At 40.6% G+C, this 20,246-nt stretch overlaps 1 protein-coding gene across 1 annotated transcript; it reads left to right on the top strand.

The window, feature by feature from the left end:
- The first annotated feature begins 14,222 nt into the window (after positions 1-14,222).
- On the top strand, positions 14,223-16,218 carry LOC126298190 (52 kDa repressor of the inhibitor of the protein kinase-like). Its single transcript, XM_049989499.1, has 4 exons — positions 14,223-14,414; positions 14,466-14,798; positions 14,990-15,959; positions 16,073-16,218. Exons 1-4 carry the CDS (start codon positions 14,223-14,225, stop codon positions 16,216-16,218), a joined length of 1,641 nt encoding a protein of 546 aa, XP_049845456.1.
- The last annotated feature ends 4,028 nt before the right edge of the window (positions 16,219-20,246 follow it).

Genomic DNA, 20,246 nt, shown 5'->3' with positions numbered 1-20,246 from the left:
CACATTACACTTACATGTTTGTCTTGGGGTACCAGAATTATGGAGTTCATTGAAGGAGTCACGGACTGCATTGCCATGATTATGTTCACACATTTCCTGTATTCCTTATTAAATGCCTGTTTTTCATTAGTTTTTGGGAGCTGATTACACTTCATTATGGTAGTTTTTTGAGATTCATTACAGTTTTTTTACTGAGGATCTGGTGTTGTATTTTATTTTCATATTTGTCACTGTGTTTGTTTCAAAATTACATTTACTAAGTTCGTTATCAAGTTACGTAAATTTACTGCCACCATTGCTACCACTTATTGAGAGTACACTATACCTGTTTATAGCAAAAAGACTTCAGTTCATCTTCTATGATTGATACTTTTTTTGCTTTTAAAGCACTTACTTGTTTCCAGTCTTACAGTTAAGGCCTACTTGTTTGGAGGTCAGGAACTCGTGGTGTCTGTAGTTTTCACAGTACTGAATTTTCACTTGTTCGGTGGGTGTTTTTGGATCTTAATGCATTCATTATGAACTGTAGACTTATTCAGCGCTTATTTAACTTCCAAAGTTCTCAACTACACTCAGTACAAAATTGCTTTTTCACCACTTCACTGTAACTTCTGTTCACTGTAACACATACAACTTCACATGAAACCTTCTTGAAGGCTAAATTCTGTAATTGTGGAATGCCAAAAATTGTAATTGTTCACCAGCCCCAAATGTAACAATGATTCCAAATTTTTCTTACTTTGGGTGCCTGAAATTCAGTTTTGGTAACAGTTTACATTGCCCTGGATGGTAAGAACTGCAGGAATATCACTTGTGAAGGCTGATTTTTTTGTTACAGGCTGTTCTCCCCTCTTATTCTATGTAAAGATGATATATTAACATAGCGCTCTTCAGTATTGTGACCAAGTGCCCCTGCTGTCACCAAACAAGTTATATACATAATCTGAATATAATAGAGGGAAACATTCCACGTGGGAAAAATTAATCTAAAAACAAAGATGAAGTGACTTACCAAACAAAAGTGCTGGCAGGTTGATAGACACACAAACAATCACAAACATACACACAAAATTCAAGCTTTCGCAACCAAAGGTTGCTTCATCCACAAAGAGGGAAGGAGAGGGAAGGATGAAAGGATGTGGGTTTTAAGGGAGAGGGTAAGGAGTCATTCCAATCCCGGGAGCGGAAAGACTTACCTTAGGGGAAAAAAAGGACAGGTATACACTCGCACACACACACACACACACACACACACACACACACACACACACACACACACACACACACACACACACACACACACACATATCCATCTGCACATACACAGACACAAGCAGACATTTGTAAAGGCAAAGAGCTTGAACAGAGATGTCAGTTGAGGCGGCAGTACAGAGGCACAGATGTGGTTGAAAGACAGGTGAGGCATGAGCGGTGGCAACTTGAAATTAGTGGGGGTTGAGGCTGGCGGATAACGAGAAGAGAGGATATACTGAAGGGTAAGTTCCCATCTCTGGAGTTCTGACAGGTTGGTGTTAGTGGGAAGTATCCAGATAACTCGTAAGGTGTAACACTGTGCCAAGAAGTGCTGGCCATGCACCAAGGCATGCTTAGCCACAGGGTGATCCTCATTACCAACAAACACTATCTGCCTGTGTCCATTCATGTGAATGGACAGCTTGTTGCTGGTCATTCCCACATAGAAAGCTTCACAGTGTAGGCAGGTCAGTTGGTAAATCACGTGGGTGCTTTCACACGTGGCTCTGCCTTTGATCGTGTACACCTTCCGAGTTACAGGACTGGAGTAGGTGGTGCTGGGAGGGTGCATGGGACGGGTTTTACACCGGGAGCGGTTACAAGGGTAGGCGCCAGAGGGTAGGGAAGGTGGTTTGGGGATTTCATAGGGATGAACTAAGAGGTTACGAAGATTATGTGGACGGCAGAAAGACACTCTTGGTAGAGTGGGGATGATTTGATGAAGGATGGATCTCATTTCAGGGCAGAATTTGAGGAAGTCGTATCCCTGCTAGAGAGCCACATTCAGAGTCTGATCCAGTCCCGGAAAGTATCCTGTCATAAGTGGGGCACTTTTGGGGTTCTTCTGTGGGAGGTTCTGGGTTTGAGAGTATGAGCAAGTGGCTCTGGTTATTTGCTTCTGTACCAGTTCGGGAAGGTAGTTGCAGGATACGAAAGCTGTTTTCAGGTTGTTGGTGTAATGGTTAAGGAATTGCGGACTGGAGCAGATTCGTTTTCCATGAAGACCTAGGCTGTAGGGAAAGGACCGTTTGATGTGGAATGGTTGACAGCTGTGACAATGGAGGTACTGTTGCTTGTTGGTGGGTTTTAGGTAGGGTGGCAGGTGATCGGCGTGAAAGGAAGTGCTCCATTGCAGCGAGGCCCTTGACATGCGGAATATTTGTGTATAAGGAAGTGGCATCAATGGTTACAAGGAGAGTTTCTGGGGGTAACAGATTGGGTAAGGATTCCAGGCGTTCGAGAAAGTGGTTGGTGTCTTTGATGAAGGATGGGAGACTGCATGTAATGGGTTAAAGGTGTTGATATACGTAGGCAGAGATACATTCTGTGGGGGCTTGGTAACCAGCTACAATGGGGCAGACGGGATGATAGGGTTTGTGAATTTTAGGAAGGATGTAGAAGGTGGGTGTGCAAGGTGTCACTGGAGTCAGGAGGTCGATGGAGTCAGGTGAAAGGTTTTGTAGGGGGCCTAAGGTTCTGAGGCTTCCCTGAAGCTCCGCCCTGACATCAGGAATGGGATTACCTTGGCAAACTTTGTATCTAGTATTGTCTGAAAGCTGACGCAGTTCCTCAGCCACATACTCCTGACGATCAAGTACGATGGTCGTGGAACCCTTGTCAGCCAGAAGAATGACGATGGATGGGTCAGCCTTCAGATCACGGATAGCCTGGGCTTTGGCAGTGCTGATGCTGGCAGTGGGATTAAGGTTTTTTAAGACGGACTGAGAGGCAAGGCTGGAAGTCAGAAATTCCTGGAAGGTTTGAAGAGGGTGATTTTGAGGAAGAGGAGGTGGGTCCCACTGTGCACACAGACCCAGTCTCTCCCATGTACTCAATCTCCCACTTCCAGCTCCACCCCCCACCCCCTCCCCAAAACCTCAAAATTCTATTCAACACAATCTGGAACCACAACACCCCAATTCAGTAGTTAACCTTTCCTCCAAACCTCTCTCCCAATCCAAAGCCTCCCAATCCAAAGGTCTCACCTTCAGCCTCACTCCCAGATTCAACCAAAAAGCCCTCGTCAAAGATTTACTGTCCTGCCACCCTACCTAAAACCTCTTTCCTTATGACCTTAGCCAGCTTCATCCTGATTCACAATTTATTCACTTTTGAATGCCAGACATACCAACAACTAAAGGGAAGAACCATGGGTACCATGATGGCACCCTCATATACCAACCTGTTCATGGATCGCTTAGAGGAAGCCTTCTCCAGTACCCAGGCCTGCCAATCCAAAGTTTGGTACAGATTTATTGATGACATCTTCATGATCTGGACACACAGTGAAGAAGAACTCCAGGATTTCCTCTTCAACCTCAAGTGTGTTGGTTCCATCAAATTCCCCTGGTCCTTCTCCAAATCCCATGCCACTTTCCTTGACGTGATCTCCATCTGTTCAATGGCCACCTTCACACTTCCATCCACATCAAACCCACCAACAAGCAACAGTACCTCCATTATGACAGCTGCCACCCATTCCACATCAAACGATCCCTTCCCTACAGCCTAGGTCTTTGTGGCAAACGAATCTGCTACAGTACGGAATCCCTGAACCATTACACCAACAACCTGAAAACAGCTTTCGCATCCCAACAACTACCTTCCCGACCTGGTACAGAAGCAAATAACCAGAGCCACTTGCTCATACCCTCAAACCCAGAATCTCCCACAGAAGAACCCCAAAAGTGCCCCACTTGTGACAGGATACTTTCCAGGACTGGATCAGACTCTGAATGTGGCTCTCCAGCAGGGATATGACTTCCTCAAATCCTGCCCTGAAATGAGATCCATCCTTCATCAAATCATCCCCACTCTACCAAGGGTGTCTTTCCACCATGCACCTAACGTTCGTAACTTCTTAGTTCATCCCTATGAAATCCCCAAACCACCTTCCCTACTCTCTGGCGCCTACCCTTGTAACTGCCCCCAGTGTAAAACCCGTCCCATGCAGCCTCCCACCACCACCTACTCAAGTCCTGTGACCCGGAAGGTGTACACGGTCAAAGGCAGAGCCACGTGTGAAAGCACCCACGTAATTTACCAACTGACCTGCCTACACTGTGAAGCTTTCTATGTGGGAATGACCAGCAACAAACTGTCCATCTGTAAGAATGGACACAGGCAGATAGTGTTTGTTGGTAATGAGGATCACCCTATGGCTAAGCATGCCTTGGTGCATGGCCAGCACTTCTTGGCACAGTGTTACACCGTCCGGGTTATCTGGATACTTCCCACTAACACCAACCTGTCAGAACTCCAGAGATGGGAACTTGCCCTTCAGTATATCCTCTCTTCTCGTTATCCACCAGCCTCAACCTCCACTAATTTCAAGTTGCCGCCTCTCATACCTCACCTGTCTTTCAACAACATCTGTGCCTCTCTACTTCTGACTCGACTGACATCTCTGTCCAAACTCTTTGCCTTTACAAATGTCTGCTTGTGTCTGTGTATGTGCGGATGGATATGTGAGTGTGTGCGAGTGTACACCTGTCCTTTTTTCCCCTAAGGTAAATCTTTCCGCTCCTGGGATTGGAATGACTCCTTACCCTCTCCCTTAAAACCCACATACTTTCGTCTTTCCCTCTCCTTCCCTCTTTCTGGATGAAGCAACCATTGGTTGTGAAAGCTTGAATTTTGTGTGTATGTTTGTGATTGTTTGTGTGTCTATCAACCTGCCAGCACTTTCGTTTGGTAAGTCACATCATCTTTGTTTTTAGCTATATATATACATAATCTCTTACACTTATCTATCCAATGCAGCCCCAAATTTTTCAGTAGTAAAATCTTTGGTACCTCACCTAGCAACATTCTCCAATGAACTACTCCCAGAAGTACTTTCAAATTACTCACCATTACCAATGTCAATTTCATCTGAACTTGAAATTCCTTATAGTGTTCAGATGATGAAGAAAGACGTATAATGCAAGATGCAGAAGTAGATGCTGTGCACTTTTGTTCCTCTTGACTTTTCTCTTCTTCCAATTTTCTCTGCCTCACTCATTTTTCTTTATGCGCAAGTGTTCAGTCTACTTCTACAAGGTAGGCTTTACGCTCTGGCTTTTTCTGTTGAAGTAAAACCATCTTGTCTTCTTCCAACTTGATTGTCTGTAGAGCATGGGAATGTGCAGTATCAAATAAACTGTACAAATTATTTATTATTATTTATAAACTTCTTTTCACAGCACTCAATAATGCCTTTAGATGATTTTGCAATTTTCTCCACCCCCAATGCAAGATTATAACTTTTTGTGAACAATGCTGAATATCTCTTGCCAGAATTCTTGTGCTCTTCCAAAATATATGCACTTTGGAACCACAAAATCAGCACTTCCACTAATAGTCAACTGTACTTCTTGTATGTTATAAAAACTTCTCCATTTAATGGTTATTTGTCATTTTATATTTCACCTTAACAACAATGTCTCTTGGCACCGCATAATTGTTGTGACATCTTAAACAGAGACTGTAAAATACATGTGATACAATCAGAAACAAATAAAGAACTGACTACACTGGACATACACATACTCTGGCATAGATTACAGTGCTTCTATTGGAACAGAATTTTGAGCAGATGTGTTTTAGAGTCACATGAACAATACAGGATGGTGAACACAGAAAAATATTAAAGTCAGAAAATATGGGACACCTTAACTGATACATTCCATAGTAGATGAACACTGTTCACACATTCTCAGAACATTCCATCACACACGTATCCACTGAAATCATGACTTCATCACAAGTGAAGCCTCCATCTTTGGCATCAGGGGTTATCTTTTTATGTTGACTGGCACAGCCTCATACTAGCAGTATTGTACTGTAGCCTATGCTGTAAGCTTGCTACTTGACTAGCCATGCTGGCAGTGCCACCTTTAGGCCTGTGCTGTAAGTTCACAATTTTCCCAGCAAACTACAATACTGTGGCTGACTGACCTGTGTGACTATCAGTTGTAGTCACTTCATGAACATCTTTCAGGTAAAGAATAATTGAACACTGCAGTCCCTCAAGGGTATGTGTTAGGCCCAATAATGTTTCTCATTTATGATGCTAGTGTGAAAAATTTGGAATCATTACCACATACTAGAGCTAGTGCAGTGATGATCCCACATAATAATAGGTCATCCTTAATGGGTAAATATATGATGCTTAAGTGCCCTTGGACAGAGATTAATGGTTCAGATGTCTTCCTTAGCCCAATCATCAAACAGCAGAAAAAGTCAACTAGGCAAAAGAAATTGTGTAGTCACAAATTTTTGCACAGTCCTACAGGGGAAAGTCATGTACAACATACTAAAAATCCTGACTAGTGGGATGTCATGGAGGAGGGATTGTTGAAAGGTCACTTTTTGTTGTTGTTATTGAATAGCTCAAAAATATTATATATTAAATTTCCTGCAAAAAAAGTTCTGTTTATTTTCCTCCATACCTGTAGTTTCCAGGTCACAGTGGACAGAAAAACTGCTCATTGTCAAAATTATTGTTTTAGCAGTACAAAATCAATGTTTATTTTTAAATGAAGTGGTTTGATTACACATATTAAATGTATGTATCACATCTAAGTGCAGTAGAGCTGTATTAATGGACGTATTGTGATCTGTGGGTGTAACCAGGGTAAGGGGGAATGTATGGAGTAGTAATGCGAGGGATGGTAGGTTGCCAGATTGTGTTTAGGAGCTTCCTTCCTTGAAAAGTCTGCATCAACAAAGCACTGAGTAGGTTATTCTTCATTCCATTTACCTCAAAATCAGGTACAGGGTGTTCCACAAAGTCATCATTACTCTCCCCAGTGCCCAGACATATTCGGGGATCTTTATTTTACAACAAATGCATTAACACTACATGGACTGCAGATATGAGTTACTAGTAACACTAACAGAAGAAATGTATATGGAACTAATCTACATAAATATCTGCACACTGTTCTACACTGTTAGAGAGGAAATTGATTCTTAGTCACCCTTTACAGCAGCTGTAGTTTTCTTCTCGGAAAGGCGACATTCTTGACTGTGAGCACTGCTTGAGTTGGAGTTTACAGACAGACAATACCTCCCTAGCATTTCCTGTCAACTTCTCATTTGTGAGTAGACAAAATAACTTTCACTAAGTTCGTCTTTATATAGTGGAGTTACCTTTAGTTTATCAAGTGAGTAGTTATTCACAGTTGTTAAGTCAGCTATTATGTGAAACAATTCAACAGCTGTCAACTGTCAACTCTCTATCACATTGAAGAGCCTGTCGTAAGAGTAATGTGCTATCCACATGTTGATTTTATTGTATCAACTTTAAGTGTCTGGAATACTTTTCAAAGACTGAGGGGTATGAATACATCACCCTAGCCTCCGCACTCCCAACATCTGAACTGACTCAAAGGAGTAACTATACCCTTCTACAATAGAAGTGGTAGGTCACATGAGTGTTACAGAATTTCAGATACTTCGACACATACTGAGATGATAAAAATCATGGGATAGCAATATGTATGTATAGAGATGGCAGCAGTATTCTCTACGCAAGGGCATAAAAGGGCAGTTCATTGGCACAGCTGTAATTGTCTTCAGGAAATTCCTGTGAAACAGTGTATCATGTGATTATGGTCACACAATTGGAATTAAAAGCCTTTGGATGTGGAATGGCAGTTGGAATTAGGCACAGGGGACATTCCATTTTCAAAATGAATATTCCATGATCCATGGTATCAAGAGTGTGCAGAGAATACCAAATTTTAGACATTACCTCTCACTACAAACAACATAGTGGCCAGTAGCTTTCACTTAACAACCAAGAGCAGCATCATTCACATAGAGATGACACTGTTAACAGACTAACAACATTGTATGAAATGACTGCAGAAAACAAAGTGGGACACACAACAACTGAATCCAATAGGTCAGTGTGCTGAAATCTGCAATTAATGGACTATGGCAGCTGATGACTCACACAAGTGTCTTTTCTAACAACACAAAATCACCTGCAGTGCCTCTGCTGCACTTGTGACCATATTGGTTTGAGCTCAGATGGCTAGAAAACTGTTGCCCAGTCAGATGATTCCTGATATCAGTAGGTAAGACCTGAGTGTGGCAGAGACCTCATGAAACAATAGACACCAAGTTGTCAAGAACTGTGGAAGCTCCATAATGCTGTAGGCTGAATTTATAGAGAACAGACTGGGTCTACTGGTCCAAACTGATCACTGACTAAAAATTGTTATGTTTGGCTACTTGGAGGCCTTCTGAAGTCATTCATGGACTTCATCTATCCAAATAATGATGGAATTTTTATGGAGGACAATGTGAAATTTCACCGGGCCACAAGTGTTCATGACTGGTTTGAGGAACATTCTGGACAATTCAAGTGCCAGGCAAATGGAGATCCGACATGATATCAGAAAGTATCCCATGACTTTTGTCACCTCAGTGTAAGTTAAGCGATAGATTATAATAGGTTATTGTTCTAGACTGTAGCATATCAGGTCCATTGAATCACACATATCCACACTTATCTTGAAGACACACCATGAGTGTGTGGTTAGTGACACCACTCAGTGTAACTGGCTGTATGTGTGCCAACAATTCCTGTGTGGAAAAGATTTGTGCAGAAACCCATTAATACAATTAATCACATGAGAAGTGCAATAACATTAAGGTGTTTCATTAATTCACCACCAAACGACTATAATACAATTACACAGCTTCACAATACACTGTACACAAAAGACAGCAACAGCTGTCACATTTACCAATACAATTCCTTTCAAACCGACCCTACACAGAACACTAACAAGAGCACAGTTACAAATTAATTACTCCTCAGTTACTGTTTAAATGAATGTATTTTACATAAAAGTTTGCTTAACACCTGAAAGGAACTCTACTATCTACAAACAAGCTCAATGAAGTTATTTTGTCTATTGATATAGGAAAACTGGACAGAAAATGCTTTTGAGGTATAGTCTGTACGTAAACTGAAAATCGAGCAGAGCCCATGGTTAAAAAAATTACCTTTCCCATAAGAACACCACAGCAGTTGTACTGGATGGCTAAGAATCAATTTCACTTCTGGCAGTGTAGAACAGTGTTCAGATATTTAAATAGATTGTAACAACATATCTTCCCTCACACTCTATTCTGCACCCATGGTACATAATTTATCCCATACTATGGCTCTAGCATACATAGATGTCATATACACATTTTATAATTGTTTTTAACCCACTTTTCTTAAAAATAAACATTACTTTTGTACTGTTAAGACAATATTTTTGGCAGTCTGCAAAAGTATTCTGCAGCAAATTTCAGGTAGTTTGATTTTGTACTTTGAAAAATTTTCAATAGGTTCCACAGTTTCTAAGCTATTTGAGAAAAACATGAGGAGAATGTGACTTTTTAGCACCCCTTCCCCCTCACATACCAACACTCAGGAATTTTAGTATGTTGTTCATGACATCCCCTTGTAGCACCATGCAAAAACCTGCAACTACACAGTTTGTTAAGGATGGAAAATACTGAACTAAAGAAATGTATGAAACCAAAGGAAACTCATGCTGATTTTCTGGGCACACTGGAGGACGCTGCTCCTTCATATTCAGTGGTTGTCAAGTGAACAAATAAGTTTAAATTTGGTCAGGAAAACTCTGATGATAATTTGCTTAGTCATCAGCCAAGATATGCCACTAACCCAGAAATAAATGCAGATGCCACTATCCCAGAAGTAACTGCAGAAGTGCATAAAATGGTCTTGGAGGAATGGCAACTGAAAATGCATGAAACTACTGAAGCTATAAGTATGTCATCTGAATGGCATATCACATTTTAACAGTGGAATTGAATATGAGAAAACTGTGACTCTTAACACAGGATCAGAAGTGCAACAGAATGGAGATGTGTGAACTATGTTTGACCTCTTTTCAGAGCAACCAACATGGATTCTGTTCCAGTTTGTAACCACAGATGAATATTGGGTCCATTATTATAACACACAGACAAAAGAACAGACATAGCACTTGAAACATGATGATTCAACACCACTGAAGAAATCAAAGTATTGTGTTTCTGTGGCCTCCTACAATGCTACCAATCCACATTGTCACACTGCTATGTCATTGCTCCAGCCCCATAGGAACACTAGCAGAAGCCAGCTGAACTTCACCTGCCTGCAGAAAGCAGGCTAGATTTGAGGGCATGCACAAGATGGTAGAGGCCACCACATATATGGATCTTTTGGCGTATACGAAGCGCCATTTTCCTCAACCAATCTGAACCCACATTGCGAGACCAATAGGTATCTAGTAGTCATCTAGTCTTCTACCACCTGGGTATGACTGCCCTCACCCAGCAAGCAGCATCCAGTTCTGTCTCTGTCAGCAGAAGCAGAAATTCACCAGCACCGTGTCACAGCCCAGATTTGATTCCGTCCTTGCCATCCAGAACCAATGCGCATCGTGACCTGCTGCTACAGCTGTGAAGTCTGAGGCGCAGACTCCTGGTATTGCTCATGAGATGGGATTTTAATTTTCTGCCTACTGTGCAATCTAAGAAGATAGCTACTTTTTTGCAAGAGACCTTTTCAAAGGATAGTCTCACACCACTATTTATTTATGTTGTTTTCCTGAGAACTTTAAGTTTTCCAATAAGTCTTCCCTTTATTGTCAAGAAGGATTTTTCCTATTTGTTTTGAAATGCCAACAGAGTGCACAACTTACATTTGTGAAGAAAAAAATGATTGTGTCAACAAATTGATTCATGAGTATAATCACTTACTTACTGGAAAATTGCCCCAAGTCGGGAATCTTCATTTTCAAGAATATCACATAAATGTTAAAGATAGCTCTCCTGTGTTATTGTCACTATGTCATTGGCATGTGTGCCTATAGACCTTACCCATCTGATCCTCTTTCTGCTTCAACAGATGTAGAGGGCCAACAGGGCTCTTCTGGTGAAGCTCATGGGTCGGCTGCACTTGTCACTGGAGGTTTCGAAGCACAGTGACACAACCCTCAACCCAAACCAGGAGTTCCAGCGGCCACTGCCTCCCTTCTGTGTGTTTGACCACAAAGTGGAGCCATGGTTGTGATACCTAATGCAAATGGAACAACATTTCCTCATCCACAGACTGACAGGTAACACCCGGCAGAGCACTTACCATCGGACAAAGCCAGCCCCTTTGTATACCAGCTTATACAACAGCTGCATCCTGAGGCTGAAGTCCAGTGTCTCTGACTGTTTTAATTCCAACGTTGATGTGGCTGAGGCCAACCACAGTTTTCTTAATTGTCACAGTCTGTCTCATAAATCTTATCAGCAGAGGATTATGTGATTCCTGGGACACTTTCATGATTGGCATTTCCAGTGTAAACATTCATGTTTCCTCCCTTGTGTGTGAGGCTCTCCATCACAATTTCCTCAAACTTAAGGCTACCTCCCTTGAGTCTTGCATCCCTATTATTCTGGTGTATTAGCAGTCTCAGTGCACTGCATTATCCCTGCAGGATCTGGCAGTGGTCTTAGCCTCTAAGCTGCCTCAGAAGCCTTCTGCCTCCCTCAAACCCTCCCACAACATGGGCCAGAAGGGTGGGCATTGTGTGTATGCCCTACTTTCCTGCAGTTGATGTTTTATAAGCTGTCCGTGGCAGCAGTGTCATTTCTGAACACCAAGTTTTTGGCATGTGAAAAGTCTAACCACCAGTCCCAAGTTTACCTTTCCATGGCAATGTCTGTTGATTAGGTGTCTCATACCGCCCTCAAACGTGACAGCTCTGGGGAATGCAATGCTACACCGTCTATTCTTTTCATCTACACGATGGTCCCTTCCTCCCACAAATCAATGTCTCTCCCTGTTCTGCTTCATGGGATCCTGGGGCTTCTCCATACTGATACTGGGTCCTCTGCCACCATCACTGACTGGCCGATGTGTAAGTCCCTGGGATTCCACACTCAGCTACACAGTTTTAGCAAGAAGCTCATTCCCATCAAGGATGCCCTCTCAGCACATATTCAGTACAGGAACACAGCTATCAAAGAATGCGTTCTGGTTGTTGGATTTCCTGATACCTCTGACCTTCTCAACTTGGACGCTTTCAGAGCTCTGGGGCTGCAGATTCAAAATGCCATTTCTCATGTCAGTCGGATGAAGGTCAGTTCCTGTGCCTTGGATTTGTTTGCTAAGTACTCCAAAGTGTTTTCTGCACTCTCTTCTTTCTGGTGTCAAGGATTTTCAGAGCCATGTCACACTTCTTCCACCAGCAGTTCCTAAGTTTTAGAAATCTTGGACCATTATATTTGTCATACAAGACCATCTGTGACAGAAAATCTGCCATTTACAGGATGCTGGTGTCCTCACTCCCATCTCCAACAGTCACTGGGATACCCCCATTGTTCTTTTCAAGTAGCCCAACAAGGGGTGCCCGCAGGGGGGAGGGGGAGGGGGAGGGGTGCAGTGGAGGCAGTTGCCCGTAGTGAGAATTCATTCAGGTTACGAATATAAAAAATACCTGTAACTTTAGGGCTCAGTTATGTATGATTTGAAATACCTGTAAAATTACCACTAAAATAACCAGAAAATATCGATAAAATGACGTAAAAATGATATAAAACATATCTAAACAAAATTACAGGATGAACTAGAGCAATGAAAAACTTTAAAGGAGAATTGAACTAAAATTAAAAAATGATGATAAATTTAAAAATTATGTGTTTTTCTTTAAGAAATCTTGTTTGTTGAAGATGTGCAAAATTGTTATATATCGTCTTACAGCTATTGCTTATGAAGTATCTTTGCTTTTATTTCTACACCCACACGTGGTAGAAATTAACAACAGCAAGTGAGGTAACAATGGGAATAATCACATGAACCAGCAGTTTATTGTTAACTTTTACAAATGCATTCTTGAATCACGTTTAAGCATTTTTCCTCAAGGCACACACATTGTTCGTTCTCTGCATATTAAAAGAATCAGTTGTGTCATAAAAGGACATTAAACACAAACGTAAAAAAATGATATCTTCCTTGAAAAATAATCTATGATACAGTATCTATATGACAAAAAAAAATTAACTGCAACATTCGAGATTTTAGTAATTGTAAACAATGCATATCTGTAAGGAAAGACTGTTTACATGTTAACAAACTCTGGGCATTACTAATAAGCTATAATAAAATAAAACAAATCTGCCAGTCAACAAACTACTACATGTGTACTTGGTCCCATAAAGAATGGTACCCATGGTGAGAGTTCCATCTCGAAAATGTTGACTTATAGGGTACTAAAATGTCACCCTCTCTGTTCCCATCTCACTATGTACAAACCTCTTCATAAACCTCAACTGGCAACACAAGACAGTTGCACAACAAAACACACTCTGCAAAATTTTATTCTTTCAAATTTCAAATAATGGTTAACAATTGTCAGATGCTAATATAAATTAGCGTATTGTATTATATTCCTTTTCGTTTGCTGAAGAAGTGTTCGAGGGTACTGTGAGGCCACTAATATCACTACTTGTCTGTAGAAGTAGGCAATATTCATCATTGGAACTACTGTCAACGAACATGGTCTAGCACGGTGTGTCGTGAGCTACCTACATTTCCGGAACGTTCCAGATGAGTGTTGCTATGTTCTAATAGGAACATATCGCATAAATATTTCCACATCCATCGCAAGAAACTGCTCCAAATGATCACGCGAAACTCAAAGCCACTGGCTTGCGGTCTAATGGACACTGCATTGTTTCATTGTTGAACTAAAACCCCTCCCTTCCTCCAACCACCATGATATGATTTCAGCTTCTGTTCTTTAGTCATGACTCAGCTAGGTTCGGCATCACACCACTTTAAGGGTTGTGTAAATTCATTGTGAGTTGTAAGTGGACAGTGGTTAGCATAGACGTTTGTGCATTTTGAATTTAAAATCGCAGTGTATACAGTGGAAATGACAGATATACATAAGTTTTTTGTACCTCACAAGTGAATGAAAACTATAAATGAAAGTGGAGGTGTCGAAGAAGATACTGTCTATGATGAGGTACCACAGGAAAAGGGTGAGTCAAACGCAACCATCACTATTAAAAATTCCAGTAGTTGTGTTGATGGAGGAAATAAAGACAAAGCCAGTTCCTCTGCTGGCTTCAAGTGCATTGATGAAAAGGGTAGTAGTATCCTAGTCAGTATTCCCGATGTCTGAAATTACATTGAAAAAAAGGATGTTGACAAGGATGTTGACAATTTCCTAAAGCATAGGATTTTATTTAATCCATGGCAACCTGAAAAAAGTTATAATTTTAAGACTGACATAGACAGCACAAAAAGAACATTTCAACCAGCCTGGCTGTCATTTTATCCATGGCTGGTCTATTCTAAAGCAGTTAAAGGTGCCCTCTACAAGTTTTGTGTGCTTTTCCGCCCACTCATAATGCATGGTAGTCATCATGGTGCATTCATAAGCCACCCATTCACAAATTTCAAAAAGTTCCATGAATGTCCAAAAATGCATATGAATTCCGAGTGGCATAAAGATGCAATAGAAAAGTCAAATAATTTCATAAGTGTGTGACAAACAAAACTAAAGGTGTGGAAGGACTCGCCAACGAGAATCTTGCGAAATTAGTATAAACTGATTGTGCAAAGTTAAAATCAATTGTTTCTTGTGTATTGTTTTGTGCATTACATGACTTACCTTTAAGAAGAAAAACAAATTCAAACGCTCTATTTGATGATTTGTTACTATTTTGAGTACAGCCAGGTGACGTAACACTGTGGAAACATTTTGAGGGTGCACCTAAAAATGCTACCTATGCTTCTCATAGAACCCAAAATGATTTAATTGATGTATGCACTGAAGCACTAAGAAATGATTTGATTAATACCATCAATAACAGCGAATCATTTTCAATTTTGGCAGACAAAACAATGGATATTGCAGGCACAGGACAACTTTCTCTTTCTGCACGTTATTTTGACCATGCAACTTATGTTGTCAGAGAAGACTTCCTTGGATTTACACCATTAGCAAGGTTAGATTTAAAACATATCTCCAACACAATAATACCTACTTTATCTGCTTGGGGTTTTAATCTAGATAAAATGGTAGGACAAGGCAATGACGGGTGCAGTAGGATGGCCAGTAAAATTAGCGGAGTACAGCAGATAATTGCTGAGAAATATCCCAAGGCTCACTTCTATCGTTGTGCTAGCCATAGACTTAACTTAGTTGTGAATTATTTGAACACCTTACCAGAGGTTAGAAATGCCATTGGTACTATCAAAGAAAGAATTTCTTTTTTCTGGTGGAGCAGACAAAGGAAAGTCCTAGTTGGGAACCTTCAAAAACTGTGTGAGACACAATGGTCTGAGAAGCATAAGTCTATAAGGAAATTTAATGATAAGTTTTTAGGAATTGTTGAAGCATTAACAATTTTACATAAAGAAGGAGATCATGAAACTAGGCAGAAAGGCTGGCAACTTTACTGCACTCTTACTTCTCCAACATTTATTGTTACATTAAAAGTCATAGCAAAATATTCAGCCAAACTAGAACCTGTCACCAATATCCTACAATCAGTAAACACTAACTTGTTAGAAGTTTCAGAACACATTCAAGGAATTGTAAAAATGTTATTCGATGACAGAGAAAATGTGGAAGACAAATTTGAAATGATAATGAAAAGTGATGAAACCAATTATAGTGCATTTGGAATAGATGTCACTGGCATTTGAGAACTGTGAGTGTTGCACAACAAGTGCATCATTCAAATCATCCATCAGTTTCTGTCACTGAGTAGTACAGAAAATCTCTCTTTATTCCATATTTGGACTCCCTAGTCCAGTACTTGCAAGAACAGTTTTCACAAGATAACAAGGCATATTGTGAGATTTTCTGCTTGCACCCAAAGGTAATGAAATCCCAAAGTGACCTAGATATGAAAAGGATAAATGAAAATATCATCAGATTTTATGGCAATCTTTAAATAACTTCACTGAAGAAGCATGGACATGGATCAGTATGTGGACACGCGATAAAGTAACTGAAGTAGATATTGCTGAATTAAGCCTGACTGATCTACTGGACAAAGCCAAATTCTTGCCTTCCATAGCTTCAGCCTTGAAGATAGCCCTTAGCTTACTGGCAACCACCTGCTCTGCGGAAAGATCATTCAGGTACTAATTAACACAGTAACATTTTTCCAATTGTAATTACTTAATTAGAAAGACTTTGAAACAATTTCTTAAGTCAGATGAAACATTTCTTCTAATTAATTTTAAATCTTGTTTGAAATATTATCACAGTAGAGTAACTGAAGAAGGTTACACTGTATGAATTAGTATAGGCCTATGTCATGTTTGTTTGCAGCACTCTCAGGAGCCGTAAAAATTTGGCTAAGAACTACCATGGCAGATAATCGACTCAGTTATTTGTGTATAGTGTCAGTTCATCGTGATAAGATAAAATCAGAGGAGGAGTCCTTTATCGAAAAAGTGGTAGATAGTTATGGGAAGGGCCCGAGACGAATTCAATTTCTGTTTAAGTAATGCAGGTAAGTGAGTAGTCAGCGTATTCACATTATTAGTAACAGAACCGATTTCCACAATCGTATGCCTTCTTTTGATCTTAATATTAAATCTACAACAGTATTTCAAACTACATTAATATGTTTGTAACAATAAAACAGCCACATCATCCTTCCAACCAAAGTTCACAAAATTTGTTAAGACATGAATCTGTTATGGGTTGTGGAAATTATTGTGTACATTTAGTTTTTACTTTACAAAATAAAAAGTAAAGCCCTGATTTTTTTTCACTTTTCAGGGGACTAACAGAGAAAAGCAAATATAGCAAGAAACTGTATTAAGGCAGGTGAAAATAAATAATTTATTCTTACTTAAAGAGAAAAAATAATTTATTTTTATGTATTTAACAATGAAATTGTTATTATTTATTTTAAGCACCTATTAACATCTCTCAGCAGTGGTGCACTTACTGACATGGCGTTGTGCCTCAAAATGTGCATTTCTGAGAGCAATTAAGAATATTCCCACAACTCGTAAAATGAGACACCTTTACAGCAAATGTATGAAAAACAGCCAATTCATCTAAAACTGATGTGGCTGACACTAGAGCATCTGCCTGTAAGAATACAGCATAGTACACAAAACTAAACTTTGCAGAGCTGCCAAATTGTATTCAGAAATGCATTTCCAATTTTACTTATCTCCTCTCTATGACCATGTGGAGTCGCCACACTGGGAACAAGTTTGAAACATTTGCCAGTTGCCATTTACTTCAGTATTGCAAGCGAGTGTACGCCATTAACCATCCAGGCATTTGATCGACACAACATATTGTAGAGAGATGGTAACTAATAAGTGACTGATGATTAATGAGAGAATGATGGATTGTTTGTGATAGTTTGATAATGACTTAGAAATGAGTGGTCTCAATCCCTTAGGAGTCACAAGGGCCAACTGTGTTTCTAGGCTTTGTTCCTATAATATATCCCGGATGTGTAAGTTTCCAAACATACAGGAAAAATAAAAACTGATTTTCAGCATCCTGAATACCTGGTCAGACACAATGCCGCAGTCTGCCTGTGCAGGTCAGGCACGGCGGATGACCGGGCCAAGGAACACCAGACAGGCAGAAGCGATTGCTGCTGCGTCAGCTGTCACACCGTGGAAACAGACGGAACCTCACCACATAGCAGCCTGCACGTGTAGCGTGGTACCAAAGATCTGCCTCACGCCATTGTTGTCAAATGCACCAGCAAATGCAAACTGATGCTCCTGGCTGGTGTGAATCTGTCTGTGTTGAAACTCGATGTTAGCCAGTGCGGCGAGCCAGCCAGAGTCACGCTCTGTATGACCGACACCAATATACAACAACTATGCAGCCTGGCCATTGCCATTGCTGTTCAAGGCCACAGGTCAGACTGACAGGCCACGCTCTTTCTGACCAGGTCTTTAAGGCCGGTTGCACTTACAGTGGATATTTTCCGCCAGGTCAATTGATCGTCGCCATTGTCAGAAGTCCAGTGTTTACACACACGGCAGTAAAATCACCGTCGCCACCACACAAGCCAGCAGATTAAAGGCAATGTACTTTCATCATCAAACTCGTTTTATTTACTTTTAGTGTGTTACGTCAATTATTCATTGTTTTTAAACATACAGTTTTGTTTGAAATGAACAGACAGTAAAATCTAAGTATTATTATTGTGTCGACTAACGAAAAGGGGAAGGAAAAAACGAATAATCTAGGATCATCATTCAATTAATTTAAGAAGAGGAAAGGATGGAGCTTTCTAAATGTTGTTTGAAGGGAAGGATGACAAGATGTCCTTCAGTTACTTCCGAATGTTGATTTTTAATAGCAGGAAAACAAGTAGTTCAGAGAGAAATAGCTTAGGACAGGATCAAACGAAAATGGCGGCAAAATGTACAGTCTGCTAATGTAAAAACAGGTTTTACTATAGTTATAATGTTAGTTTTTTATGTTCATAACTCTGGCATGGTACTAAAAGTGCATCAGTATTTCTAAATTGCATGTAGGGGGAAAACATCTGGCCTACCATAAAATGACAAATGCTCTTCAGAGAACAACTGTAATTCAGTACGCATATTAGAATGTGTAGGCCTATTCCAAAATAGAGCTGTATCACATGAAAGAATCATTCTTAGTTAGTACACTACACAGCTGCAGAACTCTATTGTTAAGGGCATAAAAGAAGCTTTCGCAGTAATGAAGTGAATTTGACCAGGTTTACAAAGTTGAGTGTAGTGAACTTTTTTTTCCCGCCCTATTAATTTAAATCCAACTGCGTTCACTGCATGAGCAGTGTTTCTGAGTGCTTAAACAATTATTAGTGGTAGGAAAACAATTTATTGGCAGAATACGGGTCAGAAACACATCTGCAGCATTTTCAGTGTCATGGTCCACTCTTAGTCAGTAGTGGACTCTTACCCTATCCCCTAACATAAGGAGATTTTGTCTCAACTGGGTGCTAGCAAGATTTACGCAAAAACTGATCTTTGTGACACATACCTGCAAATTCCTTTACAGGCTGCATCCATGACATATTGGTTATCAATATCCCGTTTGGTCTTTTTCAGTACAATCAACTTCCCTTCAGTATCATGAGTGCATTAGTAATTTTCCAGCACTATATTGAACAACTGTTGCTATATGTTTCCCAGGCTGCCAACTACCTGGACAATATCCTGGTTACTGGTGCCTCTGTCTAAGACGTCTTACACAATCTGAATCTTTTGTTTGCAGTGTCTCGTCATGTGGATCTCCATTGTAACAAGGACAAGCGTGACCCGTTAGTGCAATGAGTGGAATATTTTGCCCACATCCGAAGTGCTTCCAACATCTACCCTGTCATGCAGTCCATTGAGGTGATCCAGAAGCTCCCTGTGCTTTGCCACAAAAATCAACTCGAATCTGTCTTAGGTCATTTCATTCTCCATGCAACTGCCATCACAGAGATTCTTCTTCTGAATGAATGTCCAGTGCCTCTGGTCCCCTGAGTGTGGCAGGGTGTTCCACTTATTAAAACAGGTGCTCCTCAATCCTACCTGCCTTATGACCTATGATAGCTGTGTACACTCACTACTGATACCTAAAATTATGGTGTGGGAGCTGTTCTCTTCCAAGTGATCAACGAGGTGGTGCAGCCAATTGCCTTTGTCTCTGAAGCTAGTCTCTAAAACTATTCTGCCCAGTGAAATTATGGCCAAATCAAAAAATAAGCACTGGCCATTATTTTTGGGTTCAGAAAGTCCAATGTTTATGTCTGTGGGCACCAATGTACCCTCAGTATGTACCAGAAGCCCCAGTTGCCCTTCCTCTGGGTTTCAGCACAACACAGCCCACCACCTCCAACACTGTGCCCTGTTCCTCTCTGTCTATTCCTATGAGGCAATTTTGTGCTCCACCCTCCTCCATACCATTGCTGACCTCCTTTCCTGGCCTTCACTAGGAGAGGACCCAGTGTTC

Source organism: Schistocerca gregaria, chromosome X, assembly GCF_023897955.1.
Source record: "Schistocerca gregaria isolate iqSchGreg1 chromosome X, iqSchGreg1.2, whole genome shotgun sequence".
NCBI classification, from domain to species: domain Eukaryota; kingdom Metazoa; phylum Arthropoda; class Insecta; order Orthoptera; family Acrididae; genus Schistocerca; species Schistocerca gregaria.
Note: the sequence above shows the minus strand (reverse complement) of the source record. Positions and strands in the feature narration are given on the sequence as shown.

Excerpts from the sequence above, each read along its gene's own strand:
- LOC126298190 (XM_049989499.1), top strand. The coding sequence starts at position 14,223 with ATGAAAACTATAAATGAAAGTGGAGGTGTCGAAGAAGATACTGTCTAT. Across the intron at positions 14,799-14,989 it reads AGTCAAATAATTTCATAAGT|CCAGGTGACGTAACACTGTG; the intron begins GTGTGACAAACA and ends TTTTGAGTACAG. Across the intron at positions 15,960-16,072 it reads ATTTGGAATAGATGTCACTG|TCCAGTACTTGCAAGAACAG; the intron begins GCATTTGAGAAC and ends TGGACTCCCTAG.